Raw genomic sequence first — 20,481 nt, forward strand, 5'->3', positions numbered from 1 at the left:
TATCTGTTCTAGATCTCTGGGGTAATTCTCTGAACCACTTCCTGGCCTCTCCATCAAGGCTCTGGACGAAAAATCTCATCCACACATCGTTTTCACTTATATCTAAGTTATCAGCATAACTATAGAAAGCTTCAAGGTGTTCTTCTGCTGTTACTCCCTCTGTACCAGTGAATTTGGGCATATACTTCTGATATTCCCCCACAGGCATGGGATTCAAAGGAACAAGCAAAACCAGGGGTCCATATCTAGCAGCAACAATTCTTTCTATTCTCGTGGGTGCTTGCTGGCCTGCCATGACTGGGGTATGTGGAAGGACACTGGCAGATTGAGTAATATGAAACAATGAAATGTATGACAGAGAGACAGGGATGTTATGGACTATATGGGAAACTTTCTTTGGACTGAGATTCGAAGGGGAAGTAACTGAACAAGGAGCTTTGTAAGTCTCTGCAGCTGATTCTTCGCTATCAGTACTAGGCTCTAAATCCTCAGACTGTGTATCTTCAATTAAAAACTTCTCATGCAGAGACAAATAAGATTTCTTGGGCTTACCTGATCTTGATGCTCCAATCTGTGATTGTTTCTTCTGCTTAACGATCTTCTCAGGGTCAGGCACTGGGTCAGCTGGTGATTTCTGAGGATTTCTTCGAGTATGTCTCACAAATTGAGCCAGAACTGCAATATGAAGTCGCCAAAGGTTGGTCTTCCTCCAGTGGAGTCGCTAGATAGATGATTACAACCAGAAATGTGCCCAGACTTTGTCTATCATCAAAATCTGGAACTGTGTCATCTCCCAGGGAAGCTGAGCTTCAATCTTCTCTCCCCGGCAACGGCGCCAATTAATGTTATCACCCCAAGAAACTCTCCAAGGTTGTATCTCAGAGATGCTCGGGAACATTACAAACTCAACAAAATGATGGAAATGGATGAATGGAAGGAATGATGCATATTCAAGCTAGATAACCACTCCTACTATGCTTGACTCCAGACATGGGTGAACACCCCCAGACTACAAGGCTTTAGACCACCAATTACTCACAGTTTGAGGATTTAGTGGATATGGAGAATACTGACCACACTAGCAGATGCACAGGACCCTGTGATGGCCGGCTGCAACCAGTAAAAGAGGTCTGCAAATATGTTTCTTCAGACAGGATGACAGCTCTCTATCACTAAGCAAACAGAAAATTGAATAACACATTCACTGAAATAATCAAGACTTTAACATAGAGGTGGGATGACAGCCCCTCTAATGCCAAACATCAAGAATCCAAGACAAATACATAACAAGCACAACCTAGAACAAGAAGAAGTGGAAAGTGAGCAATTAATAGCAAAAGAAGCTTGTATTAGCTAAAAATGAAAACCAAACGCTGCAAGTATCACAGTAGTTACAGTCTCCAGAAGTTGAACGTTACATCAAAAACCAAAACCATCAACCTTGATTATATCTGTGTTCTGGGTATATATAGAGTTTCTTTACAAATATGTTTTGCTGGGCTACATGAGAAGGGGTCATAATGGACCACCTAACATATTAATTCTCATATATGGGCCTCTGCTATGGTCTGCCTGTGTTTGCGCATGAATTCGACCTTCTCTGGTGCTATGCAATCCTCCTTTGAGCGGGTGGCGTGAAATATAAATGAAACCCATAACCATTGAATGCTTTGAACTGCTCGAGGTTGTCCTGTTTCCTTCTCGGCCTCTGTTATCTTCTAAATACAAATGGGAACTGCTTTCTGCTATAACAGAGAAATTATGCAACTGTGAGAAATCCCGCCAAACCTGCTTCTTTTGGACTTCAAAAGTCCTCAAGTATGGTTTAATTGTCTATCGGGTCCGCCCTTAGGTCGCTGTCGCCTATTGCAGATGGCATGTTCCCCTCGTTCCCTTTTTTCCTGGAAATACTTGAAAAACACGAAAAGAACATGAAAAAGGCCTCCCTCCGGACTTCAAATATTTAAACAATTTCATTCCGAAAACCCATCGGGTCCGGGTCTTATCGTATCGCAAGGCTCCAAGGCTCCCTTTGGTTTCCGCCAATAGCAATCCGACGATGTAATGTGGGCCGTCGATTTGCACACACGATCGACGGTCCATATTGCATCGCTGATCGCAATCGCTCAATGCACACTATCTGTGCCAATTTGCCTCTGCTGATGCGATCCGCCGATTAGATCTAGACCGTTGATCGACCAAATCGAACGACTGTCATGCAATGCCCAGTTTAAGCCTGCGGAAATGCATTTGCATGATTTTAGAGTGTTTTGAGCCTTCCGATAGTGCATTTCCGCTCTCCCGAGGGCGCTCCTCTTGCAACTATTTCGATCGGTGGATGACCTTTGACAAAAATTGGAGATTTCAACAGCATGAATGGATCCCTTGACATCATTTTAAGTAGATTTGCAGACTTTGGGAGTGTTTTGGATCCATTTTATCCTTTTGTATATGCAAGGGAAAAGATAGGGAAAAGATAAAGCGATTGGACAAGTCGTTATATTGGAAATATGCAAGGGAAAAACAATTATATCCATGAAACTATGATTTTTTGTTGTCTATTATCCAGTATGATGTGACTCCATCTAATCTAGTGATGGGCATCATCTCATTATGGATAGCAGATTCCTCTCACAGCAAAATATAGTTTCATATAGTATATATATGCTTGTTGTTTTGTGTTATATTTGTTAAATGTTTATCATCCTTATATGTAAGTTCATCTCTTTGTATTTTTTGCTGTTGCAGGAGTTGTTCATCTCTTTGTATTTTTTCTGTTGCAGGGGTTGGAGTCCATAGTCGTGGTGGTGCTGCTCTTCCTATTGCAATTAAAAACTTTCTTATTGATAAGGGGTATATATTCATCTCAGACTTTTAACATGAATTATCTTGTATTAGTGCTTTCATTGAAATTAACTGCATGTGGTTCAGTTGTATTTGCATTGATCATATTATCTTAGACTCTTATTGAACTGTGCCTGATTTCATTTTGATTAAACTTCTAGAATGAATAGGGAAAATTAGATATCCACCATGCACATTTCCTTACATCAAATCTAGCCAGTTATCATATCTTCTCAGCAGTCTATGACTTTGGAAGTTTTGGGTGGATAAGAATGTCTGTAAAAATGTTTTGATAGTTTGCTTAGCATATCTATTGGACGTGCAGGTACAAATTTAGTGAAGCTAGAGCAAGTGTGATTGTTGTTCGCCCTAAGTTCTGCTACAATTAGATTCCTCTTTTTAACTACCCAGCAGTTTGTATGTACATTAAAATGAGCGAGATGAAGAGAATGGTCATTGGTGCAGCATGTTGTCTGAGACAGGCAGCTCAGTTTCGACCTCAAATGAACAGAGTAATTACTCTTATTCTCTTTAGTTGCGTATATATGTTTCAGTTTCTGATCTTATGTCAAATTTAGTTGCTTGAAGATGTTTCCTTTCCTGTGAGGAGTTAGTGCTAGAATTGTTTTTGCCCATAACGAAGAAATTGTTTCATTAATTGGTTACTGTGTTGAAGAGAAGGAGTACTTTTTGGTCTACAACTTGTTACTGAGAGGAAGTTTGGAAGAAACTCTTTATGGTATGTAGTATGCCAATTTTCATGCATTTATCATGTTACGTCCTTGGAGATTTTTATTGTTTTTAGTGTTAAGTGTTGTTCCCAGTTCTTAAAAAAAGTTGGGTTATAGGAGGAAAGGACAAGCCACGGGCTCATTGGAAAGATAGGATGAAAGTGGCCATTGGAATTGCTAAAGCTTTGACTTATCTGCATGAAGGCTGTTCTCATCCTATCATCCATAGAGATGTGAAATCATCTAATATTTTGCTTTCTGAAGACTTTGAACCTCAGGTGTCTTGATCTTTGTGAGAGAAACAAGTTCTCAAGCTTCTGTTAAATTGTTTGTATTTTTTGGTTGGAGATGTTATAATAAGATTTGCTTGATCATTAACTAGCAAATCATCTTTCAATGGATTGCTTAACTAAAGATATTCTGTGAATAGTTGTCAGATTTTGGGCTGGCCAAATGGGCTTCAACAACATCTGCATATATCACATGTAGTGATGTTGTAGGTACATTTGGGTAAATATCCATTTTTTTCTTTACACCAGCTCTTTCATTCGGAAAATAAATGTCATTTATAATCAAGACTTCATAAAACTAGCTGCTATCATATTTCAGGTATCTGGCTCCAGAATATTTCATGTATGGCAAGGTTAATGAGAAGACAGACGTGTATTACTTTGGAGTAGTTCTTCTAGAGCTAATAACTGGAAGAAAACCAATCAATGACAAGAATCCTAAAGGCCAAGAAACCCTGGTTATGTGGGTAGGGCTCTATTGTCCTTGCTTGTTTTGTATTTGATAATTTTGGATTCTTTTGGTTTCTTTGTCTTGGTTCAGAATCTTAATCTCTTGTAAATTTCAAAATTTAGGCAAGGCCATTACTGGCAGCTGGCTTTGTAAAAGAACTTGCAGATCCACTTTTGGAAGATGCTTATGACATGAGCAAGATGAAGAGAATGGTCATTGGTGCAGCTTGTTGTCTGAGATAGGCAGCTCAGTTTCGACCTCGAATGAACAGAGTAATTACTCTTATTCTCTTTAGTTGCGTATATATGTTTCAGTTTCTGATCTTATGTCAAATTTAGTTGCTTGAAGACATTTCCTTTCCTGTGAGGAGTTAGTGCTAGAATTGTTTTTGCCCATAACAAAGAATGGCACATGAAATATCGAGTTGATATCCTTCTGACATAGAGTTAAGGATGTTTAGATCTAGTGTTTAGGGTTGTAATCTAAACATTTGTTCAGTAGTTCAATTTGTAAAATCATCACCCTTGAACAGGTTAGCCCTGAATGCTGATGGTGGATGATGGCAAAATATTCAAAGCCTCAATTGGCAATAATCTCTTTTTCCATTAATGAAATATAAGATTCTTTGAATATTAGCAAAAGAGATTACATCATATCTCAAACCAAAGCTTCAATATGCAAATTACCCCTCCCTGAATAGGCAAGAAGAGCCAGCATATTTGCTTTCGCTCCAATATCAAGAGAGCATATATCTTTCCTGAGAATCACTATCCTAGCTGAAATTTGGATTGCAAGATATGAATTGAAAGTTTTGGTTTCCCCAAATAAAGTGGCTTACCTTTGCATTAAACTGGCTTTGTCAAATTTCAAACAATGGATAAATGTTAATGTAAGAACGTGAACTTATTCTTCCTCATTGTTTGTCTGTAACTTATTATTGCAGATTTTGAAATTACTACGAGGAGAAGGAGATGCCCTACCTTATTGGACCAAGAGGCAATTGACAATGTCCATGGAATTAGATGAATTGATTGAGGATGAATTTGGAGCAAACTCTGGGAGTTGTGACATCCAAACTCATCTATAACTTGCAATGCTTGGAGTTGATGATGATTTGGTATCAAACAATAGTCCAAATCAAAGTGTAGATCTTGTACATGAGAGCAGAACCTTGGAAGATTATTTCTATGGATGTTATAGCAGTTCAACAAGCTTTGATTGATTTAAATCTACTTCTCTGAGCTTCATAATTTTTCTTACTCCTTGCTTCTGTAAAAGCTTCAATATTTTATACTTGGTGTATTACTATGAGCCAATGTCACTACTTAGCTATGTTCAATTTCAATCACTCTGCATATTGGCTGAAGCTGTGTTTGAAGTTGAGTGGAGTCCATGTAAAATCCCTTGCCAATTCCTTATATAAATGTGAAAGCCATTAGTGGTCACTCGTTTTAGTGACCCACTGGTGCTCACTAGAGCTGAAAATTTTCTTGTCCTTACCTTTAGAGCAATTATATGTATGTGGAAGGAAAAACAATTATGACATCGCTATTGATTTGCCAAACCATTGTTATGTACTTTTTCAGGTCTGAAGATGTGTAACTTGTGGTTTAGCTTGGTACATTCTCTTGTATACCAATTTACTTTGAATTTGTCAATATCATAAGCCCAGTAGCGATTTAAGTGTATGTCTGCATGGCAGAACTGCATTGGGCTTGAACTTTTCTAAAAATTTAAGTTGTATTTAAAGAAATATGGTGTCCAAAAAGCATGGAACTCCAAACATCAAATCTCTTTGCTCCTTGTAGGCTTGAACCAACATCTCTTCTAGAGAAATTCAACAATTCTAGTTTAATAATCCTATCGGCCTCTCTTTGTACCTTTTGGGACAATTGCTAGTATATATTATATTGTTTTCATTTGTCGAGTGCCATTTGGAATATTCGGCCACTAATTCAAATGTTTATCCAAATCCCAATATAATATGTCTCGTAGTGGTTTGTTCGACAGATTATTTTGAAGAAACCGAACTATAATATATACTAGCAATTGTCCCAAAAGGTACAAAGAGAGGCTGATAGGATTATTAAATTGGAATTGTTGAATTTTTCTAGAAGAGATGTTGGTTCAAGCCTAACGGATGAGCAATTTGAGCTGGCTAAAGGCTTTCTAATTGTTTTTTATTATGGTAAAATTATATTGATAATTCATTGGTTTTACTTTCAAAAGCTTGAAGGAATTTGAAGAGTAGGTATAGAATTGCTTTGTGGGATTTGATCCCAAAATCATTGATTTGTAAATACATACTCAATGAAATGTTAATTGGTTGAAACCCTGCACAAATGTTTGATATAAGCAAATAAGCCAAAAAAGTTGAAAGGCTTAGACCTGCTTGGGACAAGCATAATCCTTACTCCACTCCAAATAAGAGTTGCAGTATACGGATTAGGATACTATGCAGGAAAGCATGCCTTATGAACAGAAAAGGCAAAAGATAACAGTGTTTTAATTGCCATATGCAAGGCCTTCACAGATTGCCCCATGACAGCATAAAAGGAACTAACAACAGCATATAAGGAACTAACAATATAAAACACGCATCCATAACAGCAAAGGTAAAAGAGCAGCAAACATGCATTCATCAAAAAAATTGCAGCAGGGAAATAGCCAAACAGTATATATCTTCTTCCATTAATCATAGAATTTAATAATAGTGTGGTGACATTTAAATGGGGTTATAGTGGTGGGTATTGCTAAATTCTGTCACCACACTATTATTAATGCATGTCACCACACTATTAGTATTGCTAATTGCAATGGGGGTTATAATTCCGAAATCACACTATTAGTATTGCGAATTGCAATGGGTTATATTTCCGAAATTATTGTATAATAGATTTTAAAAAAATAATAATAATAAAAATCAAGAATATATTATTTTTATGTTTTATTTAAAAAAATCACGAAAAAAACTAAATAGAATGAAATTGATATTTGATTTAAAAACTCTAAAATGTCTGAATACTCGCTATGGAGATGACTCGCTGTTAATTAAACTCACATCGTGATAGTGATTCATTTGAAATTCAAGAGAGTGTTGAGCTTGGCTTGCGCTCGCAATGCCATCCTCCTTGACGCCAATTTCGCCTAATTTCTTGGTTTATTTGATACTCTATCTATTCTCTGACGACATATTTGAAATGAGGGCGATGCCCATCTTCTTGATGCTCATCAAGATTCTCGGTTCGAATCCAATGGAAAATCGGGGAGTGGGAGTGAGCCAGGAAGTTGTGAGTGGCGTGAAGCTAGCGTGTAGTCTGGTGGGACCTTTTTATATTTTAAAAATTTACAACAATAATAAAACTAAATTGACATATTATTTGGTTTAGATTAGAAACACCTCATAAAAGAATTACATAATAAACTGTGACATTAAACTCATCTCAATTCATAGTGATTTTTACCAAATCAATGTAAAACCATAATTGCCACAAACTTTTTGTTTTTAGTAATGAACACTTGTGATTAATGTTTATTTAAACAATGTATAAATATATTTTATTTACATATCATAAAAGAGTTAATTACATAAATACGTTATTTTTAAAATTATTATAAATTTACTTATCATAAAAGAGTTAATTACATAAATTAGTTATTTTTAAAATTATTATAAATTTTATTATATAAAATAAAAATATTTAAAATAATTTTTAGATTATATATATGAATTCAATACTCAAAAAAATCAAATTATTTAAATAATATTTATCACAATTAAAACAAATTTCTAGCCGATTTCAACATATTAAAAAAAAATTTTGCAAACATAAGAGAATTACTTGCATATGAGACTACGAAAAACAAATTCTAAAAACATAACACATCAGACTTGCATATGAGACTACGAAAAACACATTATCAGAAAAATGGAAATTCAAAAAACATTTAATGTGATGATCAATGTCCACTTCAATTTCCTTTTCTGGTCCCACTGATCTTCGGCGCGAAAGGAAAATATAAGTTCAAGTTAAACAATAAAACTCACATATTATTCAGTGTTCTTTGAAAAGATCCAATATAATAAGTTCAAGTTAAACAATAAGACTGCGATATAGATTCCCAAACAACATAATCTAATTCCTCCCTAATATACACATATATGATCTATGATCTTGGGTTAGAGCAAGGTTTTCTTCTTTAAAATAAGATCGCTATCTTGCAGATAGACATTGAAGTAAATATCTCCATGACCAGCATGAACGCCATATCTTTTATAACGATGAGTTGCAGGTTTGTGAGATCGATTATATGCAGCTGAAATTTACAAGGTTTATAGTGGATCTATTATATGCAGCTGAAAGTTACAAGGTTTATAGTGGAGATTAAATTCTAAATTTAAGTGTGATGGCTAATCCATTGATTGTTAAAACTGTAAATTGATGATCAAATCTTGGGATCGTTGTGATGTTTAGATCTTCAGATCTAAAAATGGCAGATCTAATTTTTAATAAAACTAAAGAAACCACTCATTGGATCGCCCACCCATATATATAGTGCATGCCATGGCCGGGAAAATTTGTGGACGCTCTTTGCCGGCGGGTCACTCACGGGAAATATGGAATCTAGGCCTCGGGAAGCCGACGGGTGGTCGCAGCCTTCCTATCTTGGAAATCCGATTTGTGGGATGGGAAGTGCAGAGCATCTTCTGAACTTGATAAAGCCGAGCGCGCCAGTTATGTTTAGGGCCACAAGCTTGACTTGGATGAACCAGGACAGGAATCTATCATTATTGGTGTGGGTTCCATTGTAGATTTTCCATGGCGTGCTTACAATAACTTTGAATTGTGTGTGAAAACCTAACCAAAGTCGGTGACTCATGGTTTCGGTCGAGCGCGCCAGTTATGTTTAGGCCCACAAGCTTGACTTGGATGAACCAAGACAGGAATCTATCATTATTGGTGTGGGTTCCATTGTAGATTTTCCATGGCGTGCTTACAATAACTTTGAATTGTGTGTGAAAACCTAACCAAAGTCGGTGACTCATGGTTTCGGTCAGGATAGTGATAATGTCTCTAGGTTTAAATAAGCGCGTTGTCAAACGATCCTGGAATTTGACAATAAGAATGCATTGAACCCATACAAGAAATTGTAGGGTTGTATGAGCTGTGCACACGCAAGCTCATTAGCTTTTGTGTTTAAAATCTTTGATTTTTCTGAGTTGTTTCTTTCAATCCTTGTTTTTTATGAGTTTTTTTTGGTGCTTTCCTGATTTATCAGCTTTTGTGTTTAAAATCTTTGCTTTTTCTGAGTTGTTTGTCAGCTATTGTTGTCATTTGTCGTGCCATCTGGAATATTCGGCCACTAACTCAATGTTTAATAACCACAATGATTGCTGATAGAATGCTTGTTTTAATCACACGCTACCTAAGTGAAATAGTAAAAAAAAAAAAAAAGAGGGAGGAAAATTGCAACATAAATATAGATCTTCATTCTTCAAGCGAACCCAAAGCAACTTTTGATCAATGAATTATTCATTGATTGATCTCAGGTTTACCTTTGGCCCCAGTTAGTTTCAGCCCTTTACTTCGATCTAACAATTCCCCTCAGCTCACTTGTCTTTAGCTATCAGCTATGGCGCAAATTGGGTTGGAACTGGCGACCAACGCCATAAGCGCCACTATTGTTGTGCTAGTGCAAACGATGAAGGATGTTAAGGAGTTGGAAGGTAACCTCCAAATTCTGGAAACGGACTTTAGCATTATGGAGGCCTTCTTAAACGATATCCGCGACCAGTTCCAAGATCAGCAGAGGAGTATCCCCGGATCGATCGAAATATGTCTCAAGAAGATGGACGACGCCCTTGGAGAGGCCAAACATCTGATCGATCGGGCTAAGCAGCATAGAGAGCGAGGGTGGTGTCTCCGTTGCTGCTGCTTCCTCTGCAACCCCAACATCCCCACTGAAGTTAGAGCATGGGAGACCAAATTTAATGGCCTCTTCCAAGAGCTTAAAACGTTCTTTTCAATACATGCCAATGCTTCGCAGGTTGTGTCCACTGCAGCCCCTGAGGCAGAACTGCTTCTTCAACCTGTGCCAGAAGGCGGCTTCATAGGCTTGCGCTTTCGATCAGCTCAGGGTCAGCTACAGGCATGGCTCACCGAACCTCAATGCCCAGCTCGCGTGATCGGCGTGTACGGCATGGCGGGCGTTGGCAAGACGTCGTTGCTGAAAGTCATCTATAACACCTACAAGCAGCAGGTCAGCGGTATCTTTGATGTTGTTCTCTGGTTTACTATTTCTGATAACTTTAAGGTTAAGGAGTTGCAGAATGCCGTTGCTGAGGCACTGAATTTAAAGCTGGACGAAACTTCCAGCACTGAAGAAAGTGTTGGGTATTTTTCCATGGAGAAAAATACCAAAACCAAACAAACTTAACACCACAGAGCCAATGCTCTGTTTCCTTTGTCCCGGATCATTTGCAGAGAACCTCTTTAATAAAAAATTAACTTAGAACACAGTCCATTACACAGTAAAAAAAACTTCTATTGATTTTAAACAAAAGACTGATACAAACTTCATCCTCTGTGCAAAGAGGGATTCAAAAATAAAACTCTGCTGCTCTCACAGATTTTCCACTGCTGTGGATATTTCAAAACAATTTCTTGCTGCTCCTATGTTTTACAATGACAAACAAACATTACATGCCTCCCCTGTTCCATTTTCCGCACTGCTGTGCGTTAACAAAAATTTGCTGTGCGTTAACAAAAACTTTCTCCACCGAGCGCAGCCACAATATAATACAATTACATAAAAATTGTGCGCAGGCACAATACACCTCACCCAAAAGAAACGCGCACAACACTATATGCTCCTGCAGCCACTCTGCACTAAAACTACTACACACATAGTCATATATGAAAACATAATAAAAAAAACTAACGTGGCCCATAACCATATTAAATGGCCTACACCTAAACTTACGTAAATGCATATATAAAAATATAAATGGGACGTATGCCCATAACCATTTAAAACAGGCCTCCACCAAACAATACGAACAGCATTAAAAGCCTCAGCGTTTCCTCCACGGCGGTCAACGGAAAAGACAAACCTTATACAATTTGGTTTTGGGAAGCCATCGGGTCCGCCCTTCATCGCATCACAACTTTACTCATGTCAAAGACCCCGACCCTATGACATTGCCGATAGCGATGTGCCGATAGCGATATCGGCGATCGCTCGTCGGAAACACAAAAGCTCCTTTATAATTCCTTCACTTCGACTTTGCCGATGCGATATCGGCGATCGCTCGTCGGCGATATTCATATCGCTGCCACTGCCTGCCTCCGATGCTCCAACCCGCCGATATGCCGACTTGCCGATATGCCGATATGATCTGGACGGTTTTATGGTTTCGTTCGGTGGTTTTTGGATGCAGCGTGCTGACAGAGTCGGCTGCCATTGCTGTCCCTGTCCGTCTGCAGTTGGAATTACCATTCCAACACTCCCCTTTAATTTCAACTGCTGGGCATTCAATCTTACCCAAGCACTTCCTCACATGGAGGGATTCACTAACTGCTGTTACAAGAATATCTTCCTCACATAGAGGGGTTCACCAATCTTCCTCGAATAGAGGGATTCACCAACTGCTTCTACTGCAGTTCATAAACAAACAAAGTTGTCTTCCTCTTAATAGAGGGATTCACCTGAAACTGTGCTTAAGAGCACCTTCCTCATGACAGAGGGATTCACCATAACAATGTGCTGAAGAGCACCTTCCTCTTGACAGAGGGATTCACCTGTGACTATGCTGAAAAGCATCTTCCTCTCAACAGAGGGATTCACCAAGGAACGCTTGAGTTCCACAACCAATTTCTGTTATCTCAGAAAATTACAGTTTCATCCACACAGGCTGTTGCTGAAACACGCCTGTAGAATGCATTGCTGCTCCAAAACACAGCGAGAGCATCTTCCTCTTAACAGAGGGATTTCAACATGCCTGCTTCAGAGGCACTTCAATCTGTCCAAATTGACACTACTGTATCTGCCTGATATTTTACACTGCTGTGTGTGAAAATATCTTCATTCGCATTGCTCTTCACAATGGCACTCAGGTTGCAATATGCTCTACACTGCTATTCATTACAGACTCTGTCTTCTCCTGAAAAACATTACACTGCTGTGTGTAAAATTTCAACACATTTATGCTGCTGCATATACAGCTGTCTCAGCACTGCTATCTCAGCAACTCTATCTCAGCACTGCTGTTTCAGCACTCTGTTTCAGCACTGTTGTTTCAGCACTCTCTCTATCACTGCACTGTTGTGCATAAAATAACTTCTCAAATTGCTCTTGCGCTGTTGTGCATTCCTTTCACATTTAACAACAAAAATACGCACTGCGTGCTCCCCTTCATTGATTACACTCGCACTGCTGCTGTGCCATTACCTTTCATTTCTTTAACAAAAAAAATTTCATGCTGCTGCATTTTCTTATATTTGCATTTCTGTGTGCTTCTCCTTCTTGCCATCATGTTGCTGTCCATAACTTCTTGCTGCTGCATTTTCTACACAAAAAAAATTAACACAGGCTGCTGCCTTTTCTCATGCACCCTTGCTTCACACAATCTTAGTCTTCATTTTTTTTAATTACACAATGCACTGCTGTGCAGTTCCTTTCATTTTTCTGCTGCCATACACATTCTCATTCATCCATGTGCATTAAAAATCTGCTGTCCCTGTTTTTCTTTATGCATTTCTTTGCATGCTGCATTGCATATGAAGAAAAAACATTATATTTGTTTTACTGCTGTGTGAGAAATTTCATTGCATTCTCAGCCACTGGGCATTTACGCTCTGCTGCGTTTTGCCTTCTCATTTTCTTCTCACTGCTTTGCATTTTCATCCCTGCTACAAAACATTTCATCTGCTGTGCATTACACTCATTCTGCTGTGAGTATATTCTCTCACATTACATAGAAGGAAACTACCTTCCATTGCTATGCATTTCAATGCATGTGCACCACAAAAAAAAAATTTCAAACTGCTGTTTTGTGTTCTATCTTCCCACTGCTGTGAGGGTCTCCATGCTTTGCATTTTTCTCTTATCTTGCTGCTGCTCTTTACATTTCAGCGCTGCCATCTTTTCTTCTTTATGCATTTCTGTGCATATTGCATAAACACAAAGCAAAAAACATTGCTGATTTCATCACTGCTGCATATTTCCTTTCAGAGGGATTAACAAAGATTTCATTTGCAACTGCTGCGCTGCAATACATCCTTCATCAACAAATGACTGTTAATACAATTCAGCAAACAAAAAATTACAAGCTCCCCTTTAATGTGTGCTTGTCTTCTTTTAGCAGACTCTTCTCAAAACAAATTTAGATCCACTGGGGAGTTCAAGGGGTTTTCAGATTGCCTTTCCTTCCTTCTCCACACTTGTGTAACTTTCTTCTTTTGCATGGGTCTAGCTTGCATAGGAGCCCATGTCAAGTTACAGTCACGTGCCATATGCCCAATGTTATGACACTTGAAGCATTCAACATTCTTCATGAATAAAGATTCATGATTTCTTCTTGTGAAATTATTTCTTGGAGATTGTCGGGGACCACAACATCTATCTCCATGAAATGTTCTACAGTCTTTTGCCATATGACCAAAGTTTGAGCAAGCATAACAATAACCATAAAATGAACTTTGGTACCTGGGAGATGGAGGTTTCCTTGATGCACTTCTGAAGCCTCGCTGCCTTGATATCCTTTGATGATCACCATTGCCTCTTGTCTCTTTGACATCAGCTACATTTCTTCTTGGAGCTGGTTTCCTACTTGGAGCAGGATCTCTTCTATTGCAGCCTTCATTTTTCTCCTTGTCTTTGCTGGAACTAGGAGCATCATACCTTCTTTCTGGCTTCTTCACATCTCCTTTGCTTAAAGCATCCTCATCCTTGTTTGAGGGTTCACCTACATATCCAAGTCCTGATTTGTCAAATGGAGATCTGTGATAGCTGAGCATGTCATCCAGAGCTTGAGAGCTCTTCATCATTTTGTTCATCCCTTCAACCTTCTTCCTGAGGAGGACAATCTCTTCTTCTAGCTTTTCACATTCATTATTTCTCTTTGCTAGTTGTCCCTCAGTTTCTTCCTTGCTACGAGTAGCTTCAGCTGCTACTATTTTGAAGGAGATAATCTCTGTCTTCATTTTGGAGATTTCTTCATCTTTTGCTTGACTGCTCTTCATTTTCTTTTCAGCTCCTTGTACCTGCTTCCTGGCTTCTTGTAGTTCGGACTTAAGAGAGGAGACCTCTACCTTGTACTGTCCAATCTCTTCTACAAGCTTATTCACTCTTATGTGCCTTTGTTCAAGTTGACTTGTCAAGACATCTTCCTGCTTCTTTGCTCTGTTCAACTGATTTGTCATAGATATGACTTCTTCATGATGTTTCTTCTTGCATTGGTCAAGCTCCTTCTTGAGCTTGGCTAGCTCTTCATCCCTTTCCTTTACTTGAAGCTTGATGAGGTCAAGCTTTTCATTCTCAACTTCTATGATGGGTTCTTCTTGACTCATTGTCATGGTCAGTGCTCCCTTTGCATGAAGGTCATGCAGTCTGTCCCATATATCTTTTGCTGATGAATATTTTCCTAGATTCCTCTTCACAGAATCAGGGAGTCCATCCAAAATTAGTTTTACTGCTTGTGCATCATACTCCATGGATTCTTTATCCATCTTGCTGTCATCAATCACTGACTCCCAGACTTCAATCCCCTCAGACATTAAGAAAGCCCTCATCATTATTTCCCATACATCAAAGTTTCCATCAAACTTTGGGGTTTGAAATAGAATGTATTCTAATGGATTGCCTTCAAGTTTAGTAGAAGGGGGAGACACATTTTTAACAGGCTTGGAGGCTTTCTTCTTTGACTTTGCCATTCTTATCTGGGCTTCTAATACTTGACTGTGTTTTTTTTAAAACAACTGACTGTCTTTAATAATAACTCAGAAACTTGGGAAATACCTGAATCCCTTTGGCTGAAACTTCACACTGCTGGAGAAGCTTTCTCTGCTGCAACCACACCTTCCTTCAGCTTCTTTGAGTCTTCAAAGAGCATGAACCTGCTCTGTCACCATCAAAGAGCCTGGACTTGCTCTGATACCACTGTTGGGTATTTTTCCATGGAGAAAAATACCAAAACCAAACAAACTTAACACCACAGAGCCAATGCTCTGTTTCCTTTGTCCCGGATCATTTGCAGAGAACCTCTTTAATAAAAAATTAACTCAGAACACAGTCCATTACACAGTAAAAAAAACTTCTATTGATTTTAAACAAAAGACTGATACAAACTTCATCCTCTGTGCAAAGAGGGATTCAAAAATAAAACTCTGCTGCTCTCACAGATTTTCCACTGCTGTGGATATTTCAAAACAATTTCTTGCTGCTCCTATGTTTTACAATGACAAACAAACATTACATGCCTCCCCTGTTCCATTTTCCGCACTGCTGTGCGTTAACAAAAATTTGCTGTGCGTTAACAAAAACTTTCTCCACCGAGCGCAGCCACTATATAATACAATTACATAAAAATTGTACGCAGGCACAATACACCTCACCCAAAAGAAACGCGCACAACACTATATGCTCCTGCAGCCACTCTGCGCTAAAACTACTACACACATAGTCATATATGAAAACATAATAAAAAAAACTAACATGGTCCATAACCATATTAAATGGCCTACACCTAAACTTACGTAAATGCATATATAAAAATATAAATGGGACGTATGCCCATAACCATTTAAAACAGGCCTCCACCAAACAATACGAACAACATTAAAAGCCTCAGCGTTTCCTCCACGGCGGTCAACGGAAAAAACAAACCTTATACAATTTGGTTTTGGGAAGCCATCGGGTCCGCCCTTCATCGCATCACAACTTTACTTATGTCAAAGACCCCGACCCTATGACATTGCCGATAGCCATGTGCCGATAGCGATATCGGCGATCGCTCGTCGGAAACACAAAAGCTCCTTTATAATTCCTTCACTTTGACTTCGCCGATGCGATATCGGCGATCGCTCGTCGGCGATATTCATATCGCTGCCACTGCCTGCCTCCGATGCTCCAACCCGCCGATATGCCGACTTGCCGATATGCCGATATGATCTGGACGGTTTTATGGTTTCGTTCGGTGGTTTTTGGATGCAGTGTGCTGACAGAGTCGGCTGCCATTGCTGTCCCTGTCCGTCTGCAGTTGGAATTACCATTCCAACAGAAAGGAAGATGAGATTGTATGCGTCTCTCCAAAAGAAGAAATTTCTGATCGTATTGGACGACATATGGACCCCAATCGATCTGATAAATACAGTGGGCATTGGGTTTGGCAGCAGTAATGGAGGCAAAATCATAATCTCCACTCGAAACAGAGAAGTGATAGAGAGAATGGGGACGCTTCAGTACTCCATGATCGTAGATCCCTTGTCCACAGACGAAGGCTGGGAATTATTTAGAAGAGGAGCTTTTACAAATGGGGTTGTTCCGGAGAGTAACATAGATGAGGCTACAGCCAGAGAAATTGCCTTGGAGTGCAAAGGCTTGCCGTTGGCCATAACTGTAGTAGCTGCAGCGATGAGTTGCAAAAAGACGGACGATGAGTGGAGACGTGCTTTGACTATGATGAAAATTGCAGATCCGTCCTTCCCAACTACTCACAGAACAATTGATGCAGAGCTCTATCAGCCTTTAAGATGGAGCTATAATGATTTGTCTGATCCTAATCTACAGATTTGTTTTCTATATTGTGCTGCGTTTCCTGAGGATGAATATATTAATGTGGAGGATCTCGTGCAAATGTGGAGTGGAGAACGGTTGATCTCTCAACGAGAACAAACTTATTTCATGGATATTGGGCGCGAGTACATAGATGTACTGGTAAGTAGGTGTTTGGTTCGGTGTATTGAAAGCTTAGGTAATAAGTACAGGTTTTTACGTATACACGATGTTCTTCGTGATATGGCAATTCATTTGGGTCAAAGGGAGGCGCACTGGCTACTTGAAGCTGGGCAAAAACTGAGAAATTTCCCCGGTGGAGGAAACATTAGGGATTGCAAAAGAATATCGCTGCATAGCAACGATGTCCGTGATCTACCAATGGATTTTAAATGCCCACATCTTCTCAGTTTGATATTATCCTCCAATCAAAATTTGACACAGGTTCCAGACGGATTTCTCTCAAATATCCCGTCTCTCAAGGTTCTCGATCTGTCGAGGACGTCCATAAGTTCATTGCCAAAATCAGCAGGGCAACTTACACAACTTGAATTTCTTAGCTTGTATGCGTGCAACTCCCTAGAGGATTTGCCAGAGAGCATATGCAGTCTTTCTCATCTTCAATTTTTAAATTTGGGACGGTGTGGCAGCCTACATTCGTTGCCCGCTACGATAGGAAAGCTTAAAAATCTGAAGCTCCTGAATTTACTCTTTTGTAGCAATTTAAAGACCATTCCACATGACGTCTTTCAGCTCACTTCATTGAACGAACTAATCTTGCCATATCAATCTAGTTGTGCAGTGAACGTAGAGGATCTCACAAATCTCTCAAATTTGAGGCAGCTCAGGGTTGTGATAACGCCACCAAATAGAGTGGGTACGCTTGGTCCTTGGTTGGACATGAGACACTTGTCGCTAACATATAACCATGGTGCAGGTCCATTGAATGGTGATGTAGACGAGCCTATTCTTTGCGAGAGCATCAAGCATATGAAGAAGTTGGAGAGTTTATATTTGGCGAATTATCAAGGCATAAATCTGCCAAATTCCATTTGTCAGCTTCAAAATTTAGGGTCCTTGTGTTTGACGGCATGTGACCAATTAAAGGAACTCCCTACCTTGGAGATTGGCAGCGAAAGTACACGTGGTTGCTTTCCAATGTTAAAGAACATGGAATTGAGAAATTTGTCCAAGTTAGAGAGTATGATAGGGTCATCAAATGAAAGAACACTGTCCAAACTTGAAAGTTTGCACATAGAAGGTTGCTTATTCAGAGATAAATTACAATTGGAAGCGGAGGGGCTGCCAAACTGTATAGATATTCTTTTGAGTTGATGAGATTGTTGAGGAATTGTCAATGTAGATGATGAAGCTTTTGAGTAGATTGTGAATGTAATGAATTATATTTAATAAGTGTTATAGGTTAGAAATTGTAATTACTTCTGTATGAGAAGTTGATTAAAATTAGAGAGTTAGTTAATTAAGTAATGAGTCGAGTGAAGTAATAGAGGAATTTAGTGTGTGGCTGTAGGTTAAGTTATTTTAAGTTAGTAGCTATGTAAAAATATTTAATCGTTTATCATCTTATCAATCAAGTTTTTGTGTGATATTTGTGTGATATATAGAAAAGCTGCCGCTCATGTGTTTTATATTAATTTGTGTTTTGCTTCTTATTCTTTTTCAACAAATTAATATCAAAACGAATTACAAAGAGCCAGAAAAAATTGATAACAACAATCCATAAAAGAGAAAAGAGAAATGCACTTTACAGTGGTATTCATTGCATTATTCAGTGCATTATAGCGTGGGCCTAACAAAAAGCCGCTTTACAAGTGGCAGCGTTAACATTTTAGCTTGGTGTTGGTGGCGTTAGAGCACTAACGCGATCGTGGGCAGCGATGGTACGCGGCCCAAATATATCACAAGCCGCGTTAATAAAGTTGAGATCGTTATTTTTTTGAAAGAACAAGGCGAAAGCATATCATTTGGCAAGTTAATAGTCACGTGTTGGATTGAGTTCTTATTAAATTAAATACGTGAGTGCATATTTTTTTTTTGAAAAAATTGTTTTTAAAAAGGGTCACACTAAAAAAGGGTTTGTTAAAGTCTCTTTAAAAGGTTTTGGTAAGACTTATTAAAACGGATTCTATAAATACTTGAGAAAAGATTTATAAAGGTTTTCTTTTATCAGTGGGTTGTTCTAAAGACATTGAAGGGGATTTAAGAGTTTTTTTGGAGAGATATTTATAAAAAAGAATTTTTTTTAATAATTAAAAGAAAAAGAAAAGGTGAGAATTTAGGGTTTTGCAAAGTCCATTGTTTTATAAAAATATTTTGTTTGTTTGTCAAGTATGACGGTTTTTGAGTGAAGATTATGGTTGAGGGGGTGTATATTGAAAATCATATTTTTTTCGGGGGCAATATGAAAAATGGCCTCATGCAATTAGGAAAGAAATTATAAGACAAAGGAAAGACCACATTCATGGGTCGCAAAGCGCGGTTGGGGCATATTAAGAAAAAAAATTGAAAAGAAAAGGCAAAGATTATTGCTATGGTTAGAGAGGTCCACAGCTGTTAGGTCCCTATAATACTAGTGATTACCCCAGTACTATTGTAGTTGTATCCCTTATTAATATTGTTTTGCCCCTATTGTCTCCATATTGTTATCACTGTGCCCCATAGAATCCCTCTATTGTTATTTTTGTGCCTTTATATTATTATTGTTAGGTCGGCTTGGTTATATTGTGACCCCTTAGACTCCTATATATAGAAAGGAGGTTTTGTCATTTGTATAATCAAAGAATTGTTCATTTATGTAATGTAAAGGAGGTTGCCCCCTCGAAGAGGCTGAATTATAAGGCGTTCATCTATCTTTTCTATCTTTTTTTTTTCAGCTGGTTTCATAACAACAGTGCATCCGAGGAACTGAGAATTCTAGCAGAAGATAAATAAAAAATCGAGCGTGATTGGTGTAGCTTTGATATGCTACCACCTCCTATGTTTACAATATGCGTTGTTTTAGCATTGAATTTTATAAAACAAGCATTGGATGAGAACTGTTTGTGCGAAGTAGTAATAGCTACATCTTCCAAGGAAGCATGGAAGATCGTGGAAGAAGAATTTGGTACAAGGGGGAGTGCCATGTAGTAACAAGTTATGTCACAAGAAAAGAAGTTAGTCACAGATCTGACAGTAGATGAGCAAGACTCTGAGAGGAAAACAAAGCTTGGAGAATCCCACTCAAAAGTGGATGATGGTTATCTTTTCTATCTTTTTTTTAGCTAGTTTCATAACATTTGGTATCAGAGCTTTGGATTCTAGGGTTTCGCTACTCCAAATAGGTCATCGTTTCATTTGCGTTATAACTTTTTTTTGCGACGTTTCAGTCGTT

General features: G+C 38.5%; 2 protein-coding genes across 2 annotated transcripts; both read left to right on the top strand.

Annotated features, from left to right (window-relative positions):
- Positions 1–3,296: 3,296 nt before the first annotated feature.
- Positions 3,297–4,582, top strand: LOC149202725 (protein kinase STUNTED-like). Its single transcript, XM_089400031.1, has 5 exons — positions 3,297–3,583; positions 3,693–3,853; positions 4,006–4,085; positions 4,185–4,332; positions 4,439–4,582. The coding sequence occupies exons 2-5, from the start codon at positions 3,731–3,733 to the stop codon at positions 4,556–4,558; spliced, it is 471 nt and encodes a 156-aa protein (XP_089256157.1). The 5' UTR covers positions 3,297–3,583; positions 3,693–3,730; the 3' UTR covers positions 4,559–4,582.
- A 5,257-nt stretch (positions 4,583–9,839) lies between these two features.
- LOC149202726 (disease resistance protein RPS5-like) lies at positions 9,840–18,521 on the top strand. The gene is made up of 2 exons (XM_089400032.1): positions 9,840–10,711; positions 16,601–18,521. The coding sequence occupies exons 1-2, from the start codon at positions 9,951–9,953 to the stop codon at positions 18,423–18,425; spliced, it is 2,586 nt and encodes an 861-aa protein (XP_089256158.1). The 5' UTR covers positions 9,840–9,950; the 3' UTR covers positions 18,426–18,521.
- The last annotated feature ends 1,960 nt before the right edge of the window (positions 18,522–20,481 follow it).

Source organism: Pinus tabuliformis, chromosome 2_1 (assembly GCF_031772625.1).
Source record: "Pinus tabuliformis cultivar Carrire ecotype Pingquan chromosome 2_1, CPIR1, whole genome shotgun sequence".
Lineage (NCBI taxonomy): Eukaryota > Viridiplantae > Streptophyta > Pinopsida > Pinales > Pinaceae > Pinus > Pinus tabuliformis.